Raw genomic sequence first — 25,510 nt, forward strand, 5'->3', positions numbered from 1 at the left:
CTTCTTCGACCCAGAGGGCCTGAGTTCTCTTTGCCTGTGCGTAGCACTTCCAGCTACACAGAGTGCTAGCAGCTTGGGATAGTCCTGCTTTACATTCACTTTGCTCAGTAGAGAGATGCCTATGTAGAGAGATGCACCAGGCAAGAGAGAATCGGTCTCGCCAGTTTTATACTCGACATGTCAACTTTATTTCCAAGTGACACATCTGATCACAGACTTCGCCAAGTTTAGCCTGCTCTTGGCCTGAGAAGCACAGAGCACACAACTCCAAACTTTTATGACGCATTTCTTTTTACAACTGAACAGCCCTCCTCTGGCAGAATACTGTGAATCTAAGTCCTGTTAGGAGACTGGGACTGGCTAAAATAACTGCACTGTTATCAAAAAAAGAAGTCATCACAGAGAACAGATCTTTGCTGAGATTTCCTTGTCCGGGACTTCCAGGAAGCGCAATCTTCACAAAAATGATAGCACAATTAATGTAATTAGTCTCCCGAGTTTTCCTTTGCAGAACATTCAGGATCTAGAAAAGATTTGATTCCAATCCTGGCTGTGGCTCTGCTTTGCAATAGGACTAGTGAAACTATGGATACTGGATTAACAGGAACTGGCCCCTCTCAGAGGGATTCTCTGCATATTTATTTTGCTAAGAGAAATAATCTGAGCTCCAGGTTTTTATCCTGATCTCGAACAGCTGCACAAACTGAAAGTAAAAAGTGCATAGCAACAATGGCATAAGAGCGCAGCAGTTTTCCTGAGGTAAGGGAAAAAAAATCATCACTGGTGTGGATTTCTTGGTTATCTAACAGCATAGGATGCAGGGATGCTGAGAAAGATGCAAAGAGCTGTCTGCAACCCTGTAAAGGGCTGAGATGGAGAACAGGATCAGCAAACCCTAGAGCCTTTGATTGTTGTTATGAACTGGATTGTTTAAACAGATGTAGTTGGATGTTGGAAAACAATTAATCTACGTGTGTTGCTGGGCTGTAAAATCTGGCATTTTGAATAGATGAGGTTTCCAACATGCATTTGTGTGAATTTAAATGAGGTTGTTTCACTCCATAGGAGACTAAAAGTTTGTAATGTATTCCAGTCATGGCTCAAATCCCAAGCATCTCCACCCATTTTGAAATTCATTGGGCAATCCTGATAGTGATAGGTGGCCAGCTAAGCTTTCAAAACAACTAGGGGTGCTACCATAAAACAAATATTTACTGTTACCACTTTTTGAAAGTTCTGAACTTACTTTGGGCATTGCAGATTCAGTGCATCAGCACATGATCCTGTAATATCATCACAGATGTCAGACACAACATGCCAGTACTTTGTGGAGAAAGGAAATGTCACCCCCATCCTCCAAAATTAGCAACGCTAGCCTCATTTCTAGCTGAAATTTTTTACTCAATCAGATTCTTAGTTTTGGTCTAAGCAGGAAAAGAGATGGTGCATTGTATTAAAGACACCGAACTGAATTCTGTTGTGCTCTGGATGTAGATATTCTGGATTTACGCCAGTCTAACAGAGGGTAGAATTTAGTTCACTATATATGTGCACTTTGTTTCCTGTGCATTTCAAGCACTGCAGTCAGCCCCAGAACAAGTGGCTTGATTTCCAAAAGTGCTGAGCACCTCGGCAGTATTGGCAACCCCAAAGCATTCAAAAATCATCAGACAGACCTAAAAAATAATAATACATGTTGTGTTCTTTGTCTTCTGGTTTTTCAGCTTTCAGAGTGGATTCATGTTTTCAAACTCTTGTCTGCAGCGATAAAGATTATTTGAAATGTACGATTTTAAAAACAGAAGCTGAGATTGGCATGTATTTATGTGACATCAGGAGCTGCGGCTTTAATAAAAATGTCAAATCCACGAGGCATGTAATAAAAATCCAGTGTTGCCAACTCTCGCCAAGTCACCCGTACGAGCCTAACTTCAGGCAACCGTTTTTAGAAGTCATGGCATAGCATATTTAACTGCTTTCCCCCTCACTTCTTGAGGGAACACCATGCTCAGCAGCCAGCAGCTCCCACAGAGAATAATAGGAGCTGTTGAGGCACTGAGCACATTTTAAAAAGGCTGATTCATTTAGGTACCTAAATGGGAACTCAGCTCTTTTGACAATCTTACTATTGTGAGACGAAGCACAAAGGTGTGAATGCCCCAAAGGAGTTAGGCATCCACGTCCCAGTTTTGGGCACCAATGCAATGCAAACAACTCCAGCTAAAATCCTATAGGTTAGCCTCACTAAGCTCCTAAGTTTTTGCAGTAAAAGTTCCTTAGGCACTTACATTTCTGCCTCTGAGCATGTGAACTCAGGGCCATCTCTAGGTTTTTTGCCACCCCAAGCAAAAATTTTGCCGCACCAAGCTTTGAGAGCGCAACTGCCCAAGCCAAAAAAAAAAAAAAAGGCAGGAAAGCTGCCCCTGGATTTGTGCCGCCCCAAGCACGTGCTTGCTTTGCTGGTGCCTAGAGCCAGTCCTGTGTGCACTGCTGCCTCCTTGTGGGTGTCTGGGTGCTTAGCTCCCATCTAAACCTCAGAGAGATTCACAAACCAGGGCCGCCTACAGGACTGCCCTGCCTTCAGAGCTGGGTGCCCGGCCAGCAGCCGCTGCTCTCTGCCCTGCCTTCAGAGCTGGGTGCCCGGCCAGCAGCCGCTGCTCTCCGCCCTGCCTTCAGAGCTGGGCGCCCGGCCAGCAGCCGCTGCTCTCCGCCCTGCCTTCAGAGCTGGGCGCCCGGCCAGCAGCCGCTGCTCTCCGCCCTGCCTTCAGAGCTGGGCGCCCGGCCAGCAGCCGCTGCTCTCCGCCCTGCCTTCAGAGCTGGGCGCCCGGCCAGCAGCCGCTGCTCTCCGCCCTGCCTTCAGAGCTGGGCGCCCGGCCAGCAGACGCTGCTCTGCGCTCTGCCTTCAGAGCTGGGCGCCCGGCCAGCAGACGCTGCTCTCCGCCCTGCCTTCAGAGCTGGGCGCCCGGCCAGCAGACGCTGCTCTCCACTCTGCCTTCAGAGCTGGGCGCCCGGCCAGCAGACGCTGCTCTCCGCCCTGCCTTCAGAGCTGGGCGCCCGGCCAGCAGACGCTGCTCTCCGCCCTGCCTTCAGAGCTGGGCGCCCGGCCAGCAGACGCTGCTCTCCGCCCTGCCTTCAGAGCTGGGCGCCCGGCCAGCAGCCGCTGCTCTCCGCCCTGCCTTCAGAGCTGGGTGCCCGGCCAGCAGACGCTGCTCTCCGCCCTGCCTTCAGAGCTGGGTGCCCGGCCAGCAGACGCTGCTCTCCGCCCTGCCTTCAGAGCTGGGTGCCCGGCCAGCAGACGCTGCTCTGCACCCTGCCTTCAGAGCTGGGCGCCCGGCCAGCAGCCGCTGCTCTCCGCCCCGCCTTCAGAGCTGGGCGCCCGGCCAGCAGACGCTGGTCTGCGCACTGCCTTCAGAGCTGGGTGCCCGGCCAGCAGCCGCTGCTCTCTGCCCTGCCTTCAGAGCTGGGTGCCCGGCCAGCAGACGCTGCTCTCCGCCCTGCCTTCAGAGCTGGGCGCCCGGCCAGCAGCCGCTGCTCTGCACCCTGCCTTCAGAGCTGGGCGCCCGGCCAGCAGCCGCTGCTCTCCGCCCCGCCTTCAGAGCTGGGCGCCCGGCCAGCAGCCGCTGGTCTGCGCACTGCCTTCAGAGCTGGGTGCCCGGCCAGCAGCCGCTGCTCTCTGCCCTGCCTTCAGAGCTGGGTGCCCGGCCAGCAGCCGCTGCTCTCTGCCCTGCCTTCAGAGCTGGGTGCCCGGCCAGCAGACGCTGCTCTCCGCACTGCCTTCAGAACTGGGCGCCCGGCCAGCAGCCGCTGCTCTCCGCCCCGCCTTCAGAGCTGGGCACCCAGCCAGCAGCCGCTGCTCTCTGCTCTGCCTTCAGAGCTGGGTGCCCGGCCAGCAGCCGCTGCTCTCTGCCCTGCCTTCAGAGCTGGGTGCCCGGCCAGCAGCCGCTGCTCTCCGCCCTGCCTTCAGAGCTGGGTGCCCGGCCAGCAGACGCTGCTCTCTGCCCTGCCTTCAGAACTCACTCCACCCCAAATACATTCTGTGCCCCCCAGTTTGAGAACTGAAAACAGTGGTGCTAGCAGCATGGCAGGGGACAGTGAGCAGAGCTGTGGGAACATGAGCAGTCCGGTGGCGGGAGCCCTTCCTGATTGGGGAAGGGAGGCTATAGGGGAGCTAAGGCAAATTTTGGGGTGACTATAGCCCCACAAGCCACCCCTAGTATTGCCCCTGTTGGTGCGGGCCCTGAGTCACTGTAGATTGAAAAGCCCCCATCCAATCTGAACTGGCTGTGTACACCTCCATCAAAGTTTTGGAATGCAAACAAAAGCGTGGTCTGGAGCCATTACGCAGCCTTATTTGGTGCCGCTGGTGACAATGAAGGCTTCTGATGAGTCGGCACACTCCATCACCCTGGCCACCGTGGAATAAGTGAATAACAGCAATCATCTTCTCCAGGCCACTAAGTGTATGAAGGAGTTTCCATAGGCCCTAGTGATTCATTATGTCAAAGGCCTTGATCAGGTAGTTAAAGTCTCTCCACTTGGGTGGAAATTCATAATTCTGTATTCAGTGCTGGGGTTTGAATGGTGTGTGGTAAACAAGGTTTAAGGCCACCTATTGAATGACGATAATAGAGTTATTGAATAACCACTTATTCACTGAAGGAGGCCGGGTCCTGTGGAAAAAATAGTATGTGATCATGTAATTAAAGTCTGTTTCATAAAATACATGGAAAAACTTTTGAGTGCTTAACTTTGTAATGTGAATATGCTTTTAATGTCGTGGTTTTGGATGTTTTATATTAATATTAACTGTTGTACACAATGAAAATATTAATGAGGAATTCATTTGAATGTGTTTTGTTAACAAGCAGAAAGGTACAAAAAGTCTAGCACACTCCAGAGGAAGACCCTGGAAAAGAGATATGGTTGAAGACATTTTAATATAAAATTATTGAACCATTTAAATATTAGTCTATGAAATATCTAAGGCTTGATTTTCACTACAGACTTATGTTGATAGGGTCTCCCAGCTGAACTCCTGGTGTAGTTTGCCTCAAAGAGCTTTGAAACCGTCTAGTTTCCCATTCATCCCAATGTAGAGATGTATGTCCTCTGGCTCAGTCTTGTAGCATGCAGGAGATCCAGCACCTGTACTTCCCGCGCCAATGTGTGCGGCCAATTATACTATGCAAAGGGCGTGTAAAACCCTCTCACCTCAGCATGCTAATAGTTCAGCCCTACGCTGCACAGATGGAGAACATGGTGGCAAACTCATTGGGCAACATTTGCTGCTGCTGCAACCAGCTTCTGTGGGGCACAGTTGAGAGGGGAAAGCAGCAAAGAGTCCTGTGGCACCTTATAGACTAACAGACATACTGGAGCATGAGCTTTCGTGGGTGAATACCCACTTGGTCGGATGCATGTAGTGGAAATTTCCAGGGGCAGGTATATATATGCAAGCAAGAAGCAAGCTAGAGATAATGAAGTTAGTTCAATAAGGGAGGATGAGGCCCTGTTCTAGCAGTTGAGGTGTGAACACCAAGGGAGGAGAAACTGGTTCTGTAATTGGCAAGCCATTCACAGTCTTTGTTTAATCCTGAGCTGATGGTGTCAAATTTGCAGATGAACTGAAGCTCAGCAGTTTCTCTTTGAAGTCTGGTCCTGAAGTTTTTTTGCTGCAGGATGGCTTCCTTTAAATCTGCTGTTGTGTGGCCAGGGAGATTGAAGTGTTCTCCTACAGGTTTTTGTATATTGCCATTCCTAATGTCTGATTTGTGTCCATTTATCCTTTTCCGTAGGGACTGTCCAGTTTGGCTGATTGTAGCAGGGTGGATTCCCTGCTCCGGGGTTTTTAAGGGGTTTAAAAGCAGCTTGGCAGGGTTTGAGAGCTGCTACTCTCAAGCTGGGCTGATTGGGGAAGTAGCTGCAGCTGGGCCACACCCCAGTCAGGCCACAGCTGGCCCCTATAAAAGGCTATGAGCCAGGAGCCCAGGCAGTCTCTCTCTGGCTATAGAGAGAGATGGGCCTAGCTGCTGGGAAATAGAGACCAGGTACCTGAGTGAAGCAGGGCTGGGGACAGGCTAAGGAGCTGGGGAGCTCTGGCCTGGAAAGCCCCAGGCTGCGGCCTAGCATTGGGCTAACAGGTACTGGGGGTTGCAGAGGGCGGCCCAGGGGTAGGACAAAGCAGCAGGTCCAAACCCTTCTTGCCAGGGATGAGTAGGCTGATACTGCAGTCTGCCCCAGAGTGTGGGGGCTAGACAATGACTGGCAGTAGCCATACACTGAGGCAAGGTGGGGATAGAGGGTGGGGTTCCCTAAGGAGGGGAGACCCAGAGAGATGGGGGGTTACTGCTAGGGGGCAGCACCCCATGTAAAAGGGCACCGGGTCCAGGGAGGGACACGGGGGGCCTACGAACAGGTGGATCACCAGCCTGCAGAGGGTGCTCCACTGCTGGACTGAGCTAATTTGCAGAGCAACCAGTAGGAGGTCCCTACAGGGGTGAGTCGACCCGTTTACACTGATGTACATAGCAGAGGGGCATTGCTGGCATATGATGGCGTATATTACATTGGTGGACGTGCAGGTGAATGAACCGGTGATGATGTGGCTGATCTGGTTAGATCCTGTGATGGTGTTGCTGGTGTAGATATGTGGACAGAGTTGGCATCACAGTATTCTTGCCAGCAAGTTAAAGAAGTATGGGCTGGATGAATGGACGGTAAGGTGGATAGAAAGCTGGCTAGATGGTCGGGCTCAACGGGTAGTGATCAATGGTTCCATGTCTAGTTGGCAGCCGGTATCAAGTGGAGTGCCCCAAGGGTCGGTGCTGGGGCCGGTTTTATTCAATATCTTCATTAACGATCTGGAGGATGGTGTGGACTGCACCCTTAGCAAGTTTGCAGATGACACTAAACTGGGAGGAGTGGTTGATACGCTGGAGGGTAGGGCTAGGATACAGAGGGACCTAGACAAATTAGAGGATTGGGCCAAAAGAAATATGATGAGGTTCAACAAGGACAAGTGCAGAGTCCTGCACTTAGGACGGAAGAATCCCATGCACTCCTACAGACTAGGGACCGAATGGCTGGGCAGCAGTTCTGCAGAAAAGGACCTAGGGGTTACTGTAGACAAAAAGCTGAATATGAGTCAACAGTGTGCCCTTGTTGCCAAGAAGGCTAACGGCATTTTGGGTTGTATAAGTAGGGGCATTTCCAGCAGATTGAGGGATGTGATCATCCCCCTCTACTCAGCACTGGTGAGGCCTCATTTGGAGTACTGTGTCCAGTTTTGGGCCCCACACTACAAGAAGGATGTGGATAAATTGGAGAGAGTCCAGCGAAGGGCAACAAAAATGATTAGGGGGCTGGAGCACATGACTTATGAGGAGAGGCTGAGGGAACTGGGATTGTTTAGTCTGCAGAAGAGAAGAATGAGGGGGGATTTGATAGCTGCTTTCAACTACCTGAAAGGGGGTTCCAAAGAGGATGGATCTAGACTGTTCTCAGTGGTAGAAGATGACAGAACAAAGAATAATGGTCTCAAGTTGCAGAGGGGGAGGTTTAGGCTGGATATTAGGAAAAACTTTTTCACTAGTAGGGTGGTGAAGCACTGGAATGGGTTACCTAGGGAGGTGGTGGAATCTCCTTCCTTAGAGGTTTTTAAGGTCAGGCCTGACAAAGTCCTGGCTGGGATGATTTAGTTGGGTTTGGTCCTGCTTTGAGCAGGGGGTTGGACTAGATGACCTCCTGAGGTCCCTTCCAACCCTGAGATTCTATGATTCTAAGGTTTGTTGCATGGATTTGTTCCTGAGTTAGAATTACTATGGTGCAGTGTGCAGTTACTGGTGAGAATATGCTTCAGGTTGGCAGGTTGTCTGTGGGCGAGGACTGGCCTGCCACCCAAGGCCTGTGAAAGTGAGGGAACATTGTCCAGGATGGGTTGTAGATCCCTGATGATGCATTGGAGGGGTTTTAGCTGGGGACTGTATGTGATGGCCAGTGGAGTTCTGTTGGTTTCTTTCTTGGGTTTGTCTTGCAGTAGGAGGCTTCTGGGTACACGTCTGGCTCTGTTGATCTGTTTCCTTATTTCCTCGTGTGGATGTCGTTGTTTTGAGAATGCTTGGTGAAGATTTTGTAGGTGTTGGTCTCTGTCTGAGGGGGGGTTCACAAAGGAGCCGGTCGTAGCTCCATGATTCTAGGCCCAGTTTGAGGCCAGCCAGGCGCAGAGTAGAGCAACCTAGTGGGTGCTTTAATCCTCTCCAGCTGGTGATGTCCACAAGGGGGTCTCTAGGCACTGTCTTGATAGCAAGGACAAATAATAATAAATGGTTTCTGATGGGGCGGATAGAGGTATTTCTAGCTCTTGTTATTAGTTCCCAGGCTCGTAGGTGTTGGGTAAATTGTCAAGCTCTGATCTTTTACACCTGTGTACAGAGAGTGCAAATCAGAATCCTCCGTTCAGTGACATAGGTGTTTTTACAGGTATTTTATACCCATTTTGCACACAGGTCAATGCCTATGCAGTTCATATCAGTGGAGAATCAGGTTCTGTCTAGTTTGTTAGTGTGCTTTGCAGGCCTGGCTTCTATCTGAAATGTAGGTAGTAAAGGTATCAGCTAAGTGCATCTCAATCTTCCACCTGGTACTAATTTTAACTGCATTTGTGTTTACAACACATAGGTTTCTAATATTTGCCCCTTCACTCTGTGTTTGATTTAGCTAGTGCATCCACCTCCAAGGTCTCTCTGGTTCAAAACGCTGCTCTGATGTCTACAGAAGAACACAGTCCTGTCTAGACACTGAACCAAACACTGAGCTTGGAATACAGTCCTTGATGGAGCCTCCTTCTGAGCAGCTGTGGCCATTGAGAAAAACAATGACAGAATGGGAAGGCACGGCAGGAATGACTGAAGCTGCAGGAGGAGCTAGTATCCATCATAACAGGCCTTGACCACCACTTGGCACTCTGTGTGCCTGGCAGCGCAGCATGATTAGAATTGGGAAGAAGAGACTTTGGGCATCTTTCTTCTGCTTTACGGCCTTCTTTTTTCTTCTTGTTACACTCCAGGTACTGTTAATCCTCAGACTGGGTAGCTGAAGAGTTCTAGTCGGGGAAGGGAGGGAAAAGAGATGGATGTGGTTGCACTCCAACTGTTGCACAATTCTGGCAGGACAAAGATGCCATAAAAGGCCCTGAATATTTTCATTAATAAATAACACTTTCGGAAGAATCCATGTAAAGAATTTCTATTAGTTGTGTACTTCACTGAGAGCACAGGGCTGGAGGGGAAAGGTAAATGAATTAATAACTTTCTTACAAAACAAGGAGAAAAGACAAAACCCAAGGGCAAAGACTCAATGTGGGTAATAAGGGCTTAGAAAATTTTCAATGATACTAATAATTATGGCATCTTGTATAAAAAATGAAGACAAAAGGCCACAATTCCTTTAAAGTCTGATCTTTCTACTTTTTTATTATTATTTATAGGCATTCATCAGTAGCCCTTCTCCTCCAGACAAATGAAATTTTGATGCATGTTTAAAGATGTCTAAAATCATTAATAAGTTTGGACTCAACTACTGACTGCAAACTGTGGCCAGGAAGCCCTGATACAGTTGACAGAGTTGAGAAAGGTTTCAGAGTAGCAGCTGTGTTAGTCTGTATTCGCAAAAAGAACAGGAGTACTTGTGGCACCTTAGAGACTAACAAATTTATTTGAGCATAAGCTTTCGTGGGCTACAGCCCACTTCATCGGATGCATAGAATGGAACATATAGTGAGGAGATACATATACACATACAGAGAGCACGAGTATCCCCGATAATGTCACAGCACATCTGGTGGCTGAACTTTGTGACTTTGTCCTCACCCACAACAATTTCACATTTGGGGACAATATATACCTTCAAGTCAGCGGCACTGCTATGGGTACCCGCATGGCCCCACAGTATGCCAACATTTTTATGGCTGACTTAGAATAACGCTTCCTTAGCTCTCATCCCCTAATGCTCCTACTCTACTTGCGCTACATTGATGACATCTTCATCATCTGGACCCATGGAAAAGAAGCCCTTGAGGAATTCCACCATGATTTCAATAATTTCCATCTCACCATCAACCTCAGCCTAGATCAATCCAAACAAGCGGTCCATTTCCTGGACACTACTGTGCTAATAAGCGATGGTCACATAAATACCACCCTATACTGGAAACCTACTGACCACTATACTTACCTACATGCCTCCAGCTTCCATCCAGGACACACCACACGATCCATTGTCTACAGCCAAGTTCTAAGATACAACCGCATTTGCTCCAATCCCTCAGACAGAGACAAGCACCTACAAGATCTCTATCAAGCATTCTTAAAACTACAATGCCCACTTGCTGAAGTGAAAAAACAGATTGACAGAACCAGACAAATACCCAGAAGTCACCTCCTACAAGACAGGCCCAACAAAGAAAATAACAGAACACCACTAGCTGTCACCTTCAGCCCCCAACTAAAACCTCTCCAGCGCATCATCAAAGATCTACAACCTATCCTGAAAGATGATCCCTCACTCTCACAGATCTTGGGAGACAGACCTGTCCTCGCTTACAGACAGCCCCCCAACCTGAAGCAAATACTTACCTGCAACCAGACACCACTGAACAAAAACACTAACCCAAGAACCTATCCTTGCAACAAAGCCCGATGCCAACTCTGTCCACATATCTATTCAAGTGACATCATCATAGGACCTAATCACATCAGCCATGCCATCAGAGGCTCATTCACCTGCACATCTACCAATGTGATATATGCCATCATGTGCCAGCAATGCCCCTCTGCCATGTACATTGGCCAAACCGGACAGTCTCTACGCAAAAGAATACATGGACACAAATCTGACATCAGGAATCATAACATTAAAAAAACCAGCAGGAGAACACTTTAACCTGTCTGGTCACTCAATAACAGACCCGAGGGTGGCAATTTTGCAACTGCAAAGCTTCAAAAACAAACTCCAATGAGAAACTGCTGAACTCGAATTGATAAGCAAACTAGATACAATCAATTTAGGCTTGAATAGAGACTGGGAATGGCTGAGCCATTACAAACATTGAATCTGTCTCCCCATGTAAGTATTCTCACACTTCTTATCAAACTGTCTGTACTGGGCTATCTTGATTATCACTTCAAAAGTTTTTTCTCTTACTTAATTGGCTTCTCAGAGTTGGTAAGACAACTCCCACCTTTTCATGCTCCCTGTATGTGTATATATATCTCCTCACTATATGTTCCAGTCTATGCATCCGAAGAAGTGGGCTGTAGCCCACGAAAGCTTATGCTCAAATACATTTGTTAGTCTCTAAGGTGCCACAAGTCCTCCTGTTCTTTTTAGAGTTGAGAAAGTGTTCTCAGAGCTGGGTGTCTCCTGGAGCATTGTCTCCAATGCATTGTCCTTCAATCATAGTATCACAAAACTCCTAAATCCTGGCGGTTTGGACCTGCAGCCATTCCATAGTAGCCCGGGGCTTGTATTCTCCCATGAGGTAGGCAGGGCCACCTGTTAAGTTCTTGGACAATAGACCACCAGGGAAACCTAGGCGCTGCCACGGATGGTGATGGTGACTCAGTAAGTGGCATTCTTCCTTCCAAGTCTGTACTGACCCAATGGCCATTTATGGTGGTAGGAAGCACAGTGTCAGGCCAGCAAAAAAGTCTGATATGAAAGATAAATATGCTCATCTTTTTCCATGATATATAAATAATCTTACCGATTGCAGAGTATATTTAATTAACACATCTTTGGAAAGCAGAAAACAGGCCCATTTCTCCTGCAGTATCTTCAGGGCAGTTCCTCTTCCCCTGAAAAAAGCTGGGGCTTCATTTCCCCTTTCCCGCCCCTAAATTGTTCTTTGTCCTGCGTTTTGCTGGTCCTCTTCTCCTGAAGTCTGAGTCCCTCCTCTCCGCCCTCCAGGATCTCTCAGTCTGCTGTGTGCCCACTTCCTTCCACCCAGTGCAGCTGGGAGGAGAGCAGTGGGACGTTGCTCTGCCTCACACCATGCCAGCCGGCACAGCTGAACCGGCATGGCAGTATCTTAATTTGCTGCTGCCTTAGACCAGACTGGCCTTTATTAATAGACAGCAACCACGGCTAATGTAAGTCAGTCTTGGCTTGCAGTCAGACTCCTCTAGGCTGCAATCTCAATAGCTCTCACAAGCTAAGCAGGTTCATTTGATCCGGCCAGGAGTTGAATTATATAATCATAGATATTAGCGTGTAACCCTCGCCCCTGCTCCCAACTATTAAGCAATCTCATCCTTCGCCCTGTGCACAAAGAACCATTTCCAGTGCAACATAACAAGGTTTTAGTGTTCCTACAAAACCCGGGGCAATTTTGTGTATTCTCGAGCGTCATCTACTTGCCTCTTCTCTTGTAATTTCACTGTTTTCTGACACCTCCCTTTTCTAGAGCATGCCTGTAACAGGCAGGGCTAATTTTAAAAATGGGCCACCCTCCATTTTGTAAGTCTTTACCAGAAAGACAGCAGAAGGTATATTATAAACCACAGGGGCCCTCACCAGCTTCAAGCTGAATAATTTACTTTGTCTACTTAAATTCCCTTTACAGTTTCAAATGGGTATAGTATTTTTCACTTCCTATACTAAAACAGCCATCAAGTGCTGCTTAATGCTACTAAACAGCTGCCGAAGTCCCCCAAGAGATGGCTGCATTTCACCGACAAACTTTCCACAAGGAAATTAGCATCTGCTAGCCAAACTCTATGTCCCTGGCCATGCAAGTTAAAATGTATGTGTTTTTCTCCAAAGGTGGTTCTTGAACTGGGCAAGTCTGAAAGGAAGATAAAAGTCTCCAGTTTACAAGATGGTTCATTAAAACTGGAGGAGCAGCAGAAACATGCATATCAGTTTTTTAATAAACAGGAACTCTACAGCAATACCAGGAGAGTTTTAGATGCGGACAGATACCCTATCCTGCTTTGGTGGTCCCCACTGACTGGCGAGACTGGGAGGTTAGGTCAGTGTGGACAGGATGTCTGTTTCTTTACTATCAAGAGGACCTACCAGCATAATCACATGACAAAAGCCTTTCTCTTCTATGGTAAGGAATTGAGTCATTTTAAATGAGTGACTATTTCTGTTATTCCCCTGCTATTTCTCTGTTATAGATCAAGTACAGAGCAACTGTAAACCTCCACAGCAGAAGTTGTTAAAGTCTCTTCGGTGACTCAGTGCACTAGCAAGTATCTCCACTGGCACTTACTCTGAGAAGTGATCTTGTGAAATGGCATTGTGGAATGACTTGTGTATTGTCTCTTGCTGACTTCTAGATCAAATGTGCTCGGTTTACATGTGACATGGACATTCTTCTCCCTGCCAGCCCTGAAAAGTCAGCCTCAGATCTGAGAGTCAAGCTTGTTTCTTTCCTAGCCTCGCCCATTTGTCTTATGTGATACCAGTGCCATTCCCTTCCACGCCAAAGGGGTAACTAGCTGACTGTGAGGGGAACTCAGTAGTAAACAATTACCATTGACGATGCCCAAAGAGTAGAATCTGGCTCTCTCTCTGAGCAGTGTTGGCTCTGCAGGGTAGCAGAAGTCAAAAGCAGAAGCAACATTTTTGTCACTAATGTAAGCAGATATAACTCAAACTGTATCAGTTAAGAAGCTGCAATTTTTACAGAATTTCTTTTTAGAGAAAAATTGCATTTTATGCATTTAGTGCAAGGAAGATTTTTTTATTCTCTGACTGTAGGCTGCCATCAACTAAAATATCTGATATTAGACTATTTCAGGGTTCAGTACCTTGATTCATTAGCTCAGGGGAGGTGCATGTGGTTTTTATTTATTTATTTATTTTTTTTACAACATGTGAACTACAGGAAAGAAATGGCTTGTGATAATCAGTTAGCTTTATTTAACACAAACTTCCCATCTCTTCCATTCTGAGAGCTCTAAATTACACCAAATTCCAAAGGATAAGTAGGTCAGTTTAGTCTATTAGTGAGGCTGTGCTGAAGCATGAATGGGAAGAAAAAATTAGCCAAGGAATCAAAAGCTGATCCATTTTAAATAAAAGGAAACCAAAGCTTACATCACACGTATACAGTACTATAAAGTCTGTGATATTTCTGGCCTATGACAGTGCTTCTGTTTGCCACCCCCAGCTCTAACAGAAATACAAGTGGCTCATTGTACCAAGCTTGGGGAGATGATTAAATGTACTTAATTAAATTGGAATTAATATATTAGCAAAAAGACCCTCCAAGTCCTTTTTTAAAATCATGATGACAGTGCACATTTTGAAACCTTTTGCAAAGGCAAATTAAAAAATGTTCATTTTTAAAATAGCAGGGAATGATCTATCACTGCCAGTCAAAGCAGACTCAAAGCTCGCCTATTATATTAAATGTGGAAAAGAAACCCTATGTTAATGCTAGGCTGTCACATATTTAAACATAGGAAAGTTAAGGAATGCATAGAGCAAGCTCTCGTATTAGCATTAACTTGCCTTTATTGTACATTCTGCATAAGCTTTTCACAAGGGCAACCATCTCTTGGAGGGTGCAGTTTACTACTGTGAAGTTTACACCTGCCATTGGCTTGTGGGTGGAAATCTGGGTGTTTGTATCTCAAGATCTCTACCTGCGGGCTGCTTGCAGCCCAGTCAGCACAGAGCTGGCATCCTCATGGCCATATAGATGCGGCCACAATGGTAAATAGGTTGAGAACCACAGCTCTAGATACCTGCCAGGGAATTGCATCCTCAAAGGAGAAGCGTCCCTGCTCTGCCTCTGAAATTTTTGCCTGTGGATATTCAGAAGATTTTGTGCCTTAAAGTAAAAGGTGGAATTGCTTTACTAGCAATACTTGCTTTTGTTTATGGTGAATCATCCGTCTGTACTCTCCCAGGCATCCTGTGTGGGTGATGTCTCTAAAGAGGCGCTGCTGACCTGTCATTTCCCTTCTTTGAAAAGTATCACACAAAGGCCCACTCCTCTCCTCAGAGTTCAGGGTTCTGTTCAAAGGTGGAGCGTTGCTCCCAACAGTGGATTTTACTCTTGTCCTGCCCGTGGGAGGGTTTCCATGCAGTTCCCTTTTAAAAACTGTGATCACAGTGTTTACATTTGCAGGGAGAGCTCCTACTTCCTGTGGATTTAGGAGCCAACTAAGGGTATGTCTCCACTGCAGTCAGACATGTGATTGACGCTAGGGTAGCCATTCTGCCTAGCTTTAATCTAGCTAGAATGACAAAAATAGCAGTATAGCTGTGGAAGAACGGACCCCAGCACGGGCTAGTAATGTGACTATGTACCTAGGGTCCCGCATGTGCTGAAACCCGCGCTTTGCATTTACATTGCTATTTTTAGCCATACTAGCACAAGTAAAGCTAGCTCAGGTATATCTCTCTTAGCTTCAGTCACACCCCGGATTGCAGTGGAGACAAACCCTCAGAAGGTTCTGCCAAGGCAGCAGCTGCTAGAAGTGAACCTCTTGGCAGGGGGTGGCGTACCCACTACCAAAGCCAGCAGTCATGGTGTGTGATTGCAGCTGATGTGGACATGCCCAAACTAGCTTTAATCCAGCTGGCTTGAGCACTGGAGCCAAGAAGCCAGGCAGTGCATGCTCAGTATAGGCTGACCGTGTAGCTTCACTGCTCTGGTACCTGAGCTAGCTAGATGAAATCTAGCTCGGGTATGTCTACACGAGCTGCAACCGCACCCGGTGACTGCAGTGTAGACGTACCTTAAGAGCCGGGGAGTTCTGCCCTGTCTACCCCTGGGGATGAAACCCTGTGTGCAAGGTGCCTTCAAAGGAGCAGAGCCTTTTCATATCCCCCATTCCCCTCTGCACTTCGCCACGTATCACGGTTTCCTAATTAATACTTTGGAGACTATAATTATGAGCATTTTCCATCTTGTTCCACCTTCATCTCATCATAATCTTATTAATTCCCCTTTGTCCCACAGTGGCAGGTTCTGTCATCATCTCTTTAATCCTTAAAAATTCTTTGTCTACCAGCTTGACCAAGATTAAGTGTGTGCTATTGGAATCAATCATTTCAGTACTTTTACCTCGAGTGCCTATTTCTACAGGCTTCCCTTTGCCTAATTCTCCTCTTCTCAGTTAGTCAGTTTTACACTCCCATTTCCACTCCCTCATCTCACTCTGCTTTCTCACATCCTCTTTATAGTCCCGTTTTTCTTGACACCTCCTCAGAGAGGAAGTGTACATGTAAAAGCCAGTGAAGTCAAGGTTACTCAGAAGCCTATGGTATTTCACTATCCTCTACGCTTTAGCTCTTCCTAACACCACTTGAAAGCATGTTTTAAAAATAAAATAGCCCTCATGAGCTACTGTTCTAATAATTTACCTCCACTGCTAGCAGCTCACATCGCAACAGCGAAAACAGAAAAAATGAGGATCATTTTCCTATGTGCAGTATGATGCCTCATCGTGGGAGCATATGGTCACCACACAGAATCATATGTAAAAAGAAGAGGATACAGAAGGCTTTAGCTCCCCCAAATACCATCCATTGTCATTTATGGCTCTTGCACTATTGGTATTAGGATTTTATACTGCCACCCATCACTGTAGGAGCTGGTTGGACTGAAGAGAGTGTCATTCTTATGATGGGAGTCGTTTTCAAAGAATCAGGTCTTGCTGCGTTTCCTAAAGATGGTCAGACTTTGGCTTCACCTGATGACCTCTGGACATTTGTTCCATGGCCAGATCCCCGGATCGAGAATAATGATTAAAATATCATCTCCAAACTGCTAGTACTTAAACTACAATCAAATAATATATGCCATAGCCCCCAACCAATAAGGAGTTGTCCTAATATAATTTTTTAAAGCACTTTGCAGTTAATCCTAAAACACAAATCACATACTAATCAAAGGAACTTCACACAAGAAGTACTGGATCGAGAGTGTCTAATTTACCACCATCCTCTGGCTGCTTTGGGCCATTCTAGTGATGCAAAGCAGCCAAAAACCCGGTCTAAGGGGACAGTTGAAAGGCCAAGTTTATGGCTACTTTGCATTGCTGGAGTGGTCTGAGTGAATCTAATTCTCTTATCTGTTATAACTGCTTGGTATTTGGTTACTAAAGCTTTTTGGAATAATGTCTTACTTTTTCTTTCAGAGGAGCAGCCATGTTAGTCCGTATCTGCAAAAAGAACAGGAGTCCTTGTGGCACCTTAGAGACTAAATAAATTTGTTGGTCTCTAAGGTGCCACAAGTACTCCTGTTCTTTCTACTTTTTCTTATTCTTGGAGGGGGGTGGGGAAAGTACAGTTACTTTAAAGGTAAATGGGCACAAGCTCCAATAAGCATGTGTAATTATTGGGGTTACTGTGTACCCCAAACCTCTAGGGGTGCCCACTAGCATGCTTGGGGTACCACATTTTGCAGGCAAGCATGGTAGGTGCTTCAGCAGGTAGGTCTTGTAGACACTAGCCCTGGTGGGTCCCAATAGCCAATCAGACACATGGCTAAGGAAAGGTTTTTACTAGGGCTGACAGGAAAGGAGAAAGGTTGCTGATACAGAGGCTTAGTTACAGTTCAAAGTGAGCAATTGTGGTTCTTTTTTGGGCCCCTGTGGGCAGTCCAATCGAGAGGCAGGGCGCTTCAGGCCTGGTGCCTGGGGTGCCCTCTCCAGTCCAGTCTGTACTCAAGCAAATAAGCATCTGCAGGCTTCCAAGCCAGGCTCAGTTAGTGTCCCTCATTGTGGGGGCCCATTGCACTGGTTCCCTGCGCAGCTACTGCTGCTCCTCCAGAAGCCCCACAGAGACCTGCACCCAGCTATGATGTCCAGCAGTCACAGCCTGTCCATTTGTGGCCCTGTCAACAGTTCCCAAGGTGTCTCTTTAGCTTCCTGCCACTAAGTGGCTCCCACTCCTGAGTCCCAAACAGGGCCCTGCCACATCCTCGTTCAGGACCTTACCTGGCCAGGGGAAGGGGATGTACAGTGAGGAGGAGGCACATGGGAGTTGAAGTCCCCAGCTTAGCAGCTCCATCACACGTGATTCACCTTAATGGTAACTCATATGCTCCAAAGCCCATAATCTGAGAACTTGGTTACACAAGAACATGTGGTACAGATCCCCACATCCCCAAACTAGTGTTTATTGTTGTGCTGTAATTGTTGGTTTCATAATGATGACTTATTGTATCTGGAATTTTATTTTGACTCTGTGGCCCATCGTTCCAGAGAAGGAAGCAATCCTGTTATTTCTAAGTGTCTTACAACAATTAAAGATAATAACGAGTCCACTAAAATGCAAAATTAACACAACCCTTTTTGGCCTATCTGTAATCTAAAACACTGCTATTCCATTACAGAGTTTACTGGAAATATTAAGAGGCCAGTTGTGCCACCTTTACTTATGGTGAGTAGTACCTTACTACAGGACTAGTCCTTTTGCAGTCAACAGAACCTTACTACACATACAATCGTATTCATTGTGAGTAACAGTGGCACAGTTAGGCCCGAAGTAAATTACAAGGGCCTTTAACAGTGATTAAAATTTTTTTTTCCTAGTTCAATATATTAAGGATATGGCTAGTAACATTATTTGTGTTTCTCTAGGTACTGACTTTAATATAGATAGCTTACCCCTCCCTCGTAAACGCCATCACGACTGGGCCCTTTTCCATGAAGAGTCACCCAAAAACAACTACAAGCTCTTCCACAAACCTACCATCACCTTGTTCAACCATACAGCTACCTTCAGTCGCCACTCCCATCTGCCGCTGACTACTCAGTATCTGGAAGGCATAGAGGTCATAAAGTCTCTGAGATACATGGTTCCGTTGCAAAAGAAGAATAGCTTGAGAAAAGGACTTGCACCACTTGTGTATGTGCAGTCCGATTGCGACCCTCCTTCAGACCGCGACAGCTACGTGCGTGAGCTGATGAGCTACATCCAGGTGGACTCCTATGGTGAATGCTTACATAACAGAGACCTTCCCCAGCACCTCAGAAACCCAGCCTCCATGGACGACGGTAACTTCTATAGAATACTTGCTCAGTACAAATTCATTCTTGCTTTTGAAAACGCTGTCTGCGAGGATTACATCACTGAAAAGCTCTGGAGGCCCCTCAAGTTGGGAGTGGTACCAGTGTACTATGGGTCCCCCAGCATTACGGACTGGCTTCCTAGCAATAAGAGTGCAATCCTCGTAACAAGATTTTCACATCCCAGGGAGCTGGCGCACTACATCAAGGCACTGGATACAAATGACCAAGAGTATGAGGCCTACCTAGAATGGAAAGTGAAAGGGGCCATCTCTAATCAACGACTGCTTGCTGCTATCCAAGAACGCAAATGGGGAGTCCAGGATATCACGCAGGACAATTATATTGATGTGTTTGAGTGCATGGTGTGTAATAGGGTGTGGGAAAACATCAGAAGGCAGGAAAAGGTACTCATAACTCTCATTGTGTTTGGGGTTGTTTTCTTTTAAGTACAGCTAGCTTTGGCGCATAGAATCTGACTGATCTTCCAGCAGGGCTAAAACTCCAGTGCCATGCTGACATACACAGACCGACATACACTTTAGTTAGAGAACACTGCCTCATAAGTTCATCAGTTACAATCATGAGGGGCCACTTGTTAGGGTCAGAGAGTAGTTCTGTCTCCTAGGCCTCTCTCCTGGGATTACTACTTGTGGTGGATTTTTCTGATGAGGCACAGCACACCTGGAATTAGACTGAAACCACAAACTCATTTAACATCTGCCTCAATCATCATGCAATAAAGATGGGCAGCCATCTTTTCAAAAGTGGCCACTGATTATAGATTCCACAGAAGTTTAGGTGTCCAATTTCAAACACCAAGAACGGAGGTGCCCAAAATCTATTTTGAATTTTTTCCCCTTGGTCATTTATCAATATAGATTGAATTATTTTTACATCTGTTTATCCAAATCAGGAACTTTGCTTACATTTACATCACTACACAATCTGGCTTGTGATACTGTATCTCCTCTGCTGTTTTCTACTGTGGCAGTCTGAACTGTACCACTTTCTCATCAACCAGCAAGGGGAGACAGAAAACTCTTAGGAAGATGAACTGTACTCCTATGGAAAACGGGATTAAGAATATTCATGTTATTTTCAGCTATTTGTCTGCTGATAATTAGTTAAAGGGGAGTAAAAATTTTGCCATGCAAGTTATTGAGCATTTAGCTTATCTAGGATTGTCAATTCTATGGAGCCTTTAACTGACTCTGCAAATTTCTGGTCAGACAACCTCTTTTTTGCTTAACCATGCAAGTGTAGGAAGCAGGTGTAGGAGAGAGTAACTATAGAACTGAAAGCTGAGATTCTCCTAGTTCCCATATTGCTAGGTCTCCCTAATGAAGGAGGCTTCCAGGACCAAAAGGCCCGCTGAGTTCACCAGTGCCTGCTTCATAGCTCCTACCACACAATGCGTATATATATTGAAATGATAACAATTAATTGCTAAACTCTTACAGTCAGAATCTCAGCTGGTATAAATCAGTGCAGCTCTGTTGAAGTCAAAAGAGCATCACCAATTTATATGAGCTGAGGCTTTGACTGTTATTCTCTAGGAATGTGATCCTGATCCATTGAAATCAGTGTGAGCTTTGCTAATGACTTCAACGAGCATAGGATCAGACTCCAGAGCAGGGATTAGAATATGTTGCTGACATGACTCAGTGGATTGGTAGCTACATAGAACCCTTCGCAGTTAGGTTGTCAGTTCAGTGTAGCCCAATTCTGTCTCATCTGGAAGCTTTTACTATCTGATTCCTTTTTTTGGTGGCCTATATGAAAGCTAATTTGGTTTCAGTCCCGTTCCCAGTGAAGAGATGTCTCCCTTCCGAAAATCAGCACCATGACTGCCACTCTCGTGGATGTGAGAGAGACAAAGTGGTAATATCTTCTATTGGACCAACTTCTGTTAGTGGAAGAGACAAGCGTTTGAGCTGACACAGTGTCCTGAAGAAAAGCTCTGGGAAGCTCGAAAGCTTCTGTCTTCCACCAACAGAAGCTGATCCAATAAAAAGACCAACCAGCTTGTGTCTCTCATATCCCAACACGGCTACAACACACTGCAAACAACTCATGTGGATGGGCAGGGAAACCAATCTACTCTTTCACTCTCCAGGGCATCGTTAAGGTATATCATATGCAGGGCAGGGTAGGGAAGTTTTCAGTTTCACTGCATGTGCTATGCCCATTCTATCAAAGCACTCAGGCAGGATACAGTCCAGAGCATGAACGTCACAAAGGGCAAGGAACAGTGAAATATTCTTTCACTGAGAGGGAGAATTCAGGAGGGGAAGAATACTTTCTACTAATCAGTGCAGCTATCCATGACCTGGAGTCTAATTAAACCCTTCCTGTGTTTCTCCTCCATTGCCAGGGATTGTCACCCAGGAGATGGAATGCACAGGTTAACCACTTGAGCTGCCCGAAACCTGAGGCTTTCTTGTTCTCCTCTTCAAACATACGCTGGACAGCTCTGCAAGAGATGTGGATACCAAGCTTTGAACAATCCAAGAAAGAAGCCCAAGCACTGAGACAGCTGGTGGAAAGGAATATGAACTTTACAGCTCAGGAATTTTGGACACTTGTATTCAAAGAAGAAACATGATAGGCTATCACACAGAGTGAGCTCCCCAAAGGAGTCAGTTATGTAATATTCTTTTGCACAATGTCTTAACATTTGTAGGTCAGTAAGTACAGGAAGGAGGTAAATTGTCCTGTAAGATAGAATGTAGTAGGTACAGTACTCAGTAAGTACTGATAAACTACAGAATTACCCTCCGCGGTCTTTTAAAAACTGTATTTTATACTAATTGTCATTAGCTTGGACATTTGAGCATTAAGACCCTTACTCAGGAAGGTTCTTAGTGCACATGCCTGATTTTAAGCATATGAGTAGTCCCAGTGAAGCTAATGGGACCACAGTCACTTGCTTAGTATCAGGGCCTTCCTTGCAGACTAGCAGAATCAGGCCTTCGCCTTCTCTAATCCAAGCTCCCACATCGCTGGGTTGACAGTCACAGGCTATGGAATAGTTTATACAATCACGTAGGTGTCACCTCTGTGGCAGAGTGCCTTTGAGGCAGGTGTAGCGATCAGGCCTGCTGCTCAATATGTCTATTTATCATCAGTCCCCTTGGCATTCACAGTTTTAGTTGAGACTTGGCAAGCTAAAACGTCCTGAGGCTGAATAGGAATGTAAAATGCATCAGTATTTAGCACTGGGAAACTCCATCTGCTACTGCCTGGGGACAGAAAGAATGAAAATTTATGGGTAAGATTTAACCACCATCTCCTGTTTAAAACATAGAACCGTATGAATTTTTGCCCTCCAGGGGGGTCACTCCAGACTAAATAATTCTGTTTATTCGGTGGTAATCTATTTTCTTTCATGTAGACAATAATAGCCACACAAAGATGAAAGGCTGCGATTGGGTGAAGCAGGGATTAAATGAAGGGCCTGATCCTGCTGCAAAGCCTTACCTATGGTGACACTAGAAATGCTACAGTGGCACAGCTGCAGCAGAGCTGTCACAGAGCTGAAGTGCCTAGCCCTCTATAGGAACAAACCCATGAAGCATATCGGATATCAATGGGTATGTCTACACTGCAAAAATAACCCCCCCAAACCAAACCAAATCAAAACTGTGCAACGAGTCTCAGAGCCTGAGTCAACTGCGGGACTTGCACTATGGGGCTCAAAATAGCAGACAAGGCATTCCCACTCAGTCTGGAGCCCGGACTCTGAGACCAGTCCAGGTGGGAACATCTACGCTACTATTTTTAGCCCTGTTGTATGAGCCCAAGTCAGTTGACTCAGGCTCAGACTGGCTGCCTTGTTTTTGGTTTGCCGTGTAGATGTACCCTTACATGCAACCGTGAAAAAAATTGCCTGTTTTACCTTTTAACATGACACCAACAGCTGTAAAATATTGCTTTGTTTTCTCTCTCTCTTTTTAAGAAGCTGTGAAGAGGGTTAATGCTGGAATGGTCAGGCCATCTGAGAGTGATGAACTAAGCATAAAGTAGGAGAACAATGGAGCGACTAACTTAGAAAACTTACACTGAATCAATGACTTAGGGTATGTCTACACTACAAGACTATTTCGAATCAACTTAAGTCGAATTTGTGGAATCGACCTTATGAAGTCGAATTTGTGTATCCACACTAAATACACTAATTCGACTGTCTGAGTCCATAGTAACGGGGCCAGCGTCGAATTTGGAAGCGGTGCACTGTGGGAAGCTATCCCACAGTTCCCGCACTCCCCGCTGCCCATTGGAATTCTGGGATTTCCCCCCAATGCATGCTGGGGGGAAAAATGTATCGAGGGTGGTTTTGGGTAACTGTCATCATTGAACCGTCAATCACGCCCTCCCTCCCTCCCAAAAAGCGCCTGCGGGCAATCTGTTCATGCACTTTTCTGCTCAGTGACAGCACGGGCACCACAGCACTGCGAGCACGGAGCCCGCGGCAGTTATGGCCGTTGTCAACTCCTCGCACCTTATCGTCCACCTCTTCCACAGTCAGCTGCTGAGAAATCGGGCTACTTTTCAATGGTGCTGCGAGCACTGGTGGACCATGGGGGACGTTTTACCAACATCAACGTCGGGTGGCCAGGCAAAGTTCATGACGCGTGTGTTTTCAGGAACTCTGCTCTGTTTAGACGCCTGCAGGAAGGTAGTTTCTTCCCGGACCATAAAATAACTCTTGGGGATGTGCAGATGCCTATAGTGATCCTCAGGGACCCAGCCTACCCGCTAATGCCCTGCCTCGTGAAGCCCTATGCAGGCACCTTGCACAGCGACAAGGAACTCTTCAAGTACTAGCGAGCAGCGAGCAGCGTGACCTGTGACTGTTCAGTTTCTTTACAGAGAAGCTGAACCTGCCCCTGTTTCTTTACCAAGTTACTGTTGACCAGCATCTGCAGTTACATACCCCGTCCACCCCACTTCCAACACACGTTTAAAAATAAAATACATGTTCCACTGTAACTTTACAAAGGTTTCTTTATTGATGACTTTGCATTAAAGGGTTGAAACTGGGACGCAGACTGTGCTGGGTAGGGTGTGCGGTGATGTAAAGTGTGACCTGCTGCTGATCCTGCCCCCGTCTCTGTACGCTGCTAAAGGTGACTGTCCTATGCAATACCCTACCCCCTTCCCCACCCACCCCTTCAAACGCAGCGTTGTGTAAAAAAGCATGACGGAAACAGTAATTAACAGCAAAGTATTTTTAATAATTAACCAGACAGTCAGGGGATGAAACTGGGATTGGGGCTTGGGTGAGTCTGGAAGGGAAGGACTTCTCAAAAATTAGGGTATGAGAGCTTTTGTGTACTTGAGCACTCTGCTGGGGTGCAGTGACAGTTTTCACGGCCCCTGGCGCCACTCCTTCTGGTTACTTTGGGTGACGGGAGGTATGGGACTTTGTGGCGGGGGAGGGCGGTTGCAGATACACTGCAGGGGGAGGGGGGGTTCTGTCCTCCTGCCTGCGGTCCTGCAGAACATCCACAAGGCGCCGGAGCGTGTCCGTTTGCTCCCTCATTAGTCCAAGCAGCGTTTGAGTCGCCTGCTTGTCTTCCTCACGCCACCTCTCCTCCCGTTCGCTGTGTGAGCGCTGGTACAGAGAGAGGGTCTCCCTCCAGTGGCTCTGCTGGTCCGCCTTGGCTCGGGCGCACCCCATAACTTCAGCGATCATCTCGTCCCGTGTCTTTCTCTTTCGCCGCCTAATCTTTGCCAGCCTCTGTGAGGGGGATGCTGTGGCAGGTCTGGAGACAGTCGAAGCTGTGTGATGGGAAAGAGGGAGTGAATTCCTTGCAAACATACATTTCTGCGAACAATGAACACAGTCTAGTCTGTGTCTGTGAACAACACCATGCACAGCACCTATCTCGTCTGCACTCCTGCAGCAGGAAAGCATAAACTCTTCCCCTGTTCCACCCCATCGCACTGTCCCCCGACCCTTGGAATTCCGGGTTGAGATCCCAGTGCCTGATGGTGCAAATTTCATTGTCGCGGGTGGTTCTGGGTACATGTAATCACTCATTCCTTCCTCCGGGAAAGCAACGCCAGACAATCATTTCGAGCCTGTTTCCCCTGGATTGCCTTGGCAGACGCCATAGCGTGGCAACCATGGAGCCTGTTTTGCCTCTTGTCACTGTCACCGTATGTGTACTAGATGCCGCGGACTGAGGCGATTCAGCAGCGCTACACAGCAGCATTCATTTGCTTTTGCATGACAGCACAGATGGTTATCAGCCATATTGTACCATCTACCATGCCATTGTAAATTGGCAAGGTGATGATGGTTACCAGCCGTATTGCATTATACCTTCTGCTGCTGTCATAGGTGCTCCTGGCCGAGATCAGCCGGGGGCGCAAAAGACAAAACTGGGAATGACTCCCCGAGTCAATCCCTCCTTTATGGTATCTAAAAATAGAATAATTCCTGCATAGAAGATGGGGCTAGTGTA

General features: G+C 46.8%; 1 protein-coding gene across 5 annotated transcripts; it reads left to right on the forward strand.

Moving 5' to 3' along the window:
* The first annotated feature begins 674 nt into the window (after positions 1 to 674).
* On the forward strand, positions 675 to 23,524 carry FUT10 (fucosyltransferase 10). Of its 5 annotated transcripts, none has more exons than XM_045020148.1 (6): positions 675 to 759; positions 8,716 to 9,064; positions 12,820 to 13,111; positions 18,606 to 19,441; positions 21,412 to 21,658; positions 22,996 to 23,227. In XM_045020148.1, the coding sequence occupies exons 2-5, from the start codon at positions 8,984 to 8,986 to the stop codon at positions 21,640 to 21,642; spliced, it is 1,440 nt and encodes a 479-aa protein (XP_044876083.1). In that variant the 5' UTR covers positions 675 to 759; positions 8,716 to 8,983; the 3' UTR covers positions 21,643 to 21,658; positions 22,996 to 23,227. The 5 variants fall into 5 exon arrangements, 2 of the variants coding, with proteins under 2 accessions (XP_044876083.1, XP_044876082.1); XR_006580141.1 differs by adding an exon at positions 23,467 to 23,524 and having other exon boundaries at positions 21,412 to 23,116; XR_006580142.1 differs by having other exon boundaries at positions 21,412 to 22,630.
* The last annotated feature ends 1,986 nt before the right edge of the window (positions 23,525 to 25,510 follow it).

The sequence above is a fragment of the Mauremys mutica genome, chromosome 6 (assembly GCF_020497125.1).
Source record: "Mauremys mutica isolate MM-2020 ecotype Southern chromosome 6, ASM2049712v1, whole genome shotgun sequence".
NCBI classification, from domain to species: Eukaryota; Metazoa; Chordata; order Testudines; family Geoemydidae; genus Mauremys; species Mauremys mutica.

Bases quoted from the DNA above. Each gene is read 5' to 3' on its own strand.
- FUT10 (XM_045020147.1), top strand. From the start codon at position 8,984: ATGATTAGAATTGGGAAGAAGAGACTTTGGGCATCTTTCTTCTGCTTT. The intron at 9,065-12,819 runs GTACTGTTAATC...TTTTCTCCAAAG, and splicing joins TTCTTCTTGTTACACTCCAG to GTGGTTCTTGAACTGGGCAA. The intron at 13,112-18,605 runs GTAAGGAATTGA...GTGTTTCTCTAG, and splicing joins AAAAGCCTTTCTCTTCTATG to GTACTGACTTTAATATAGAT.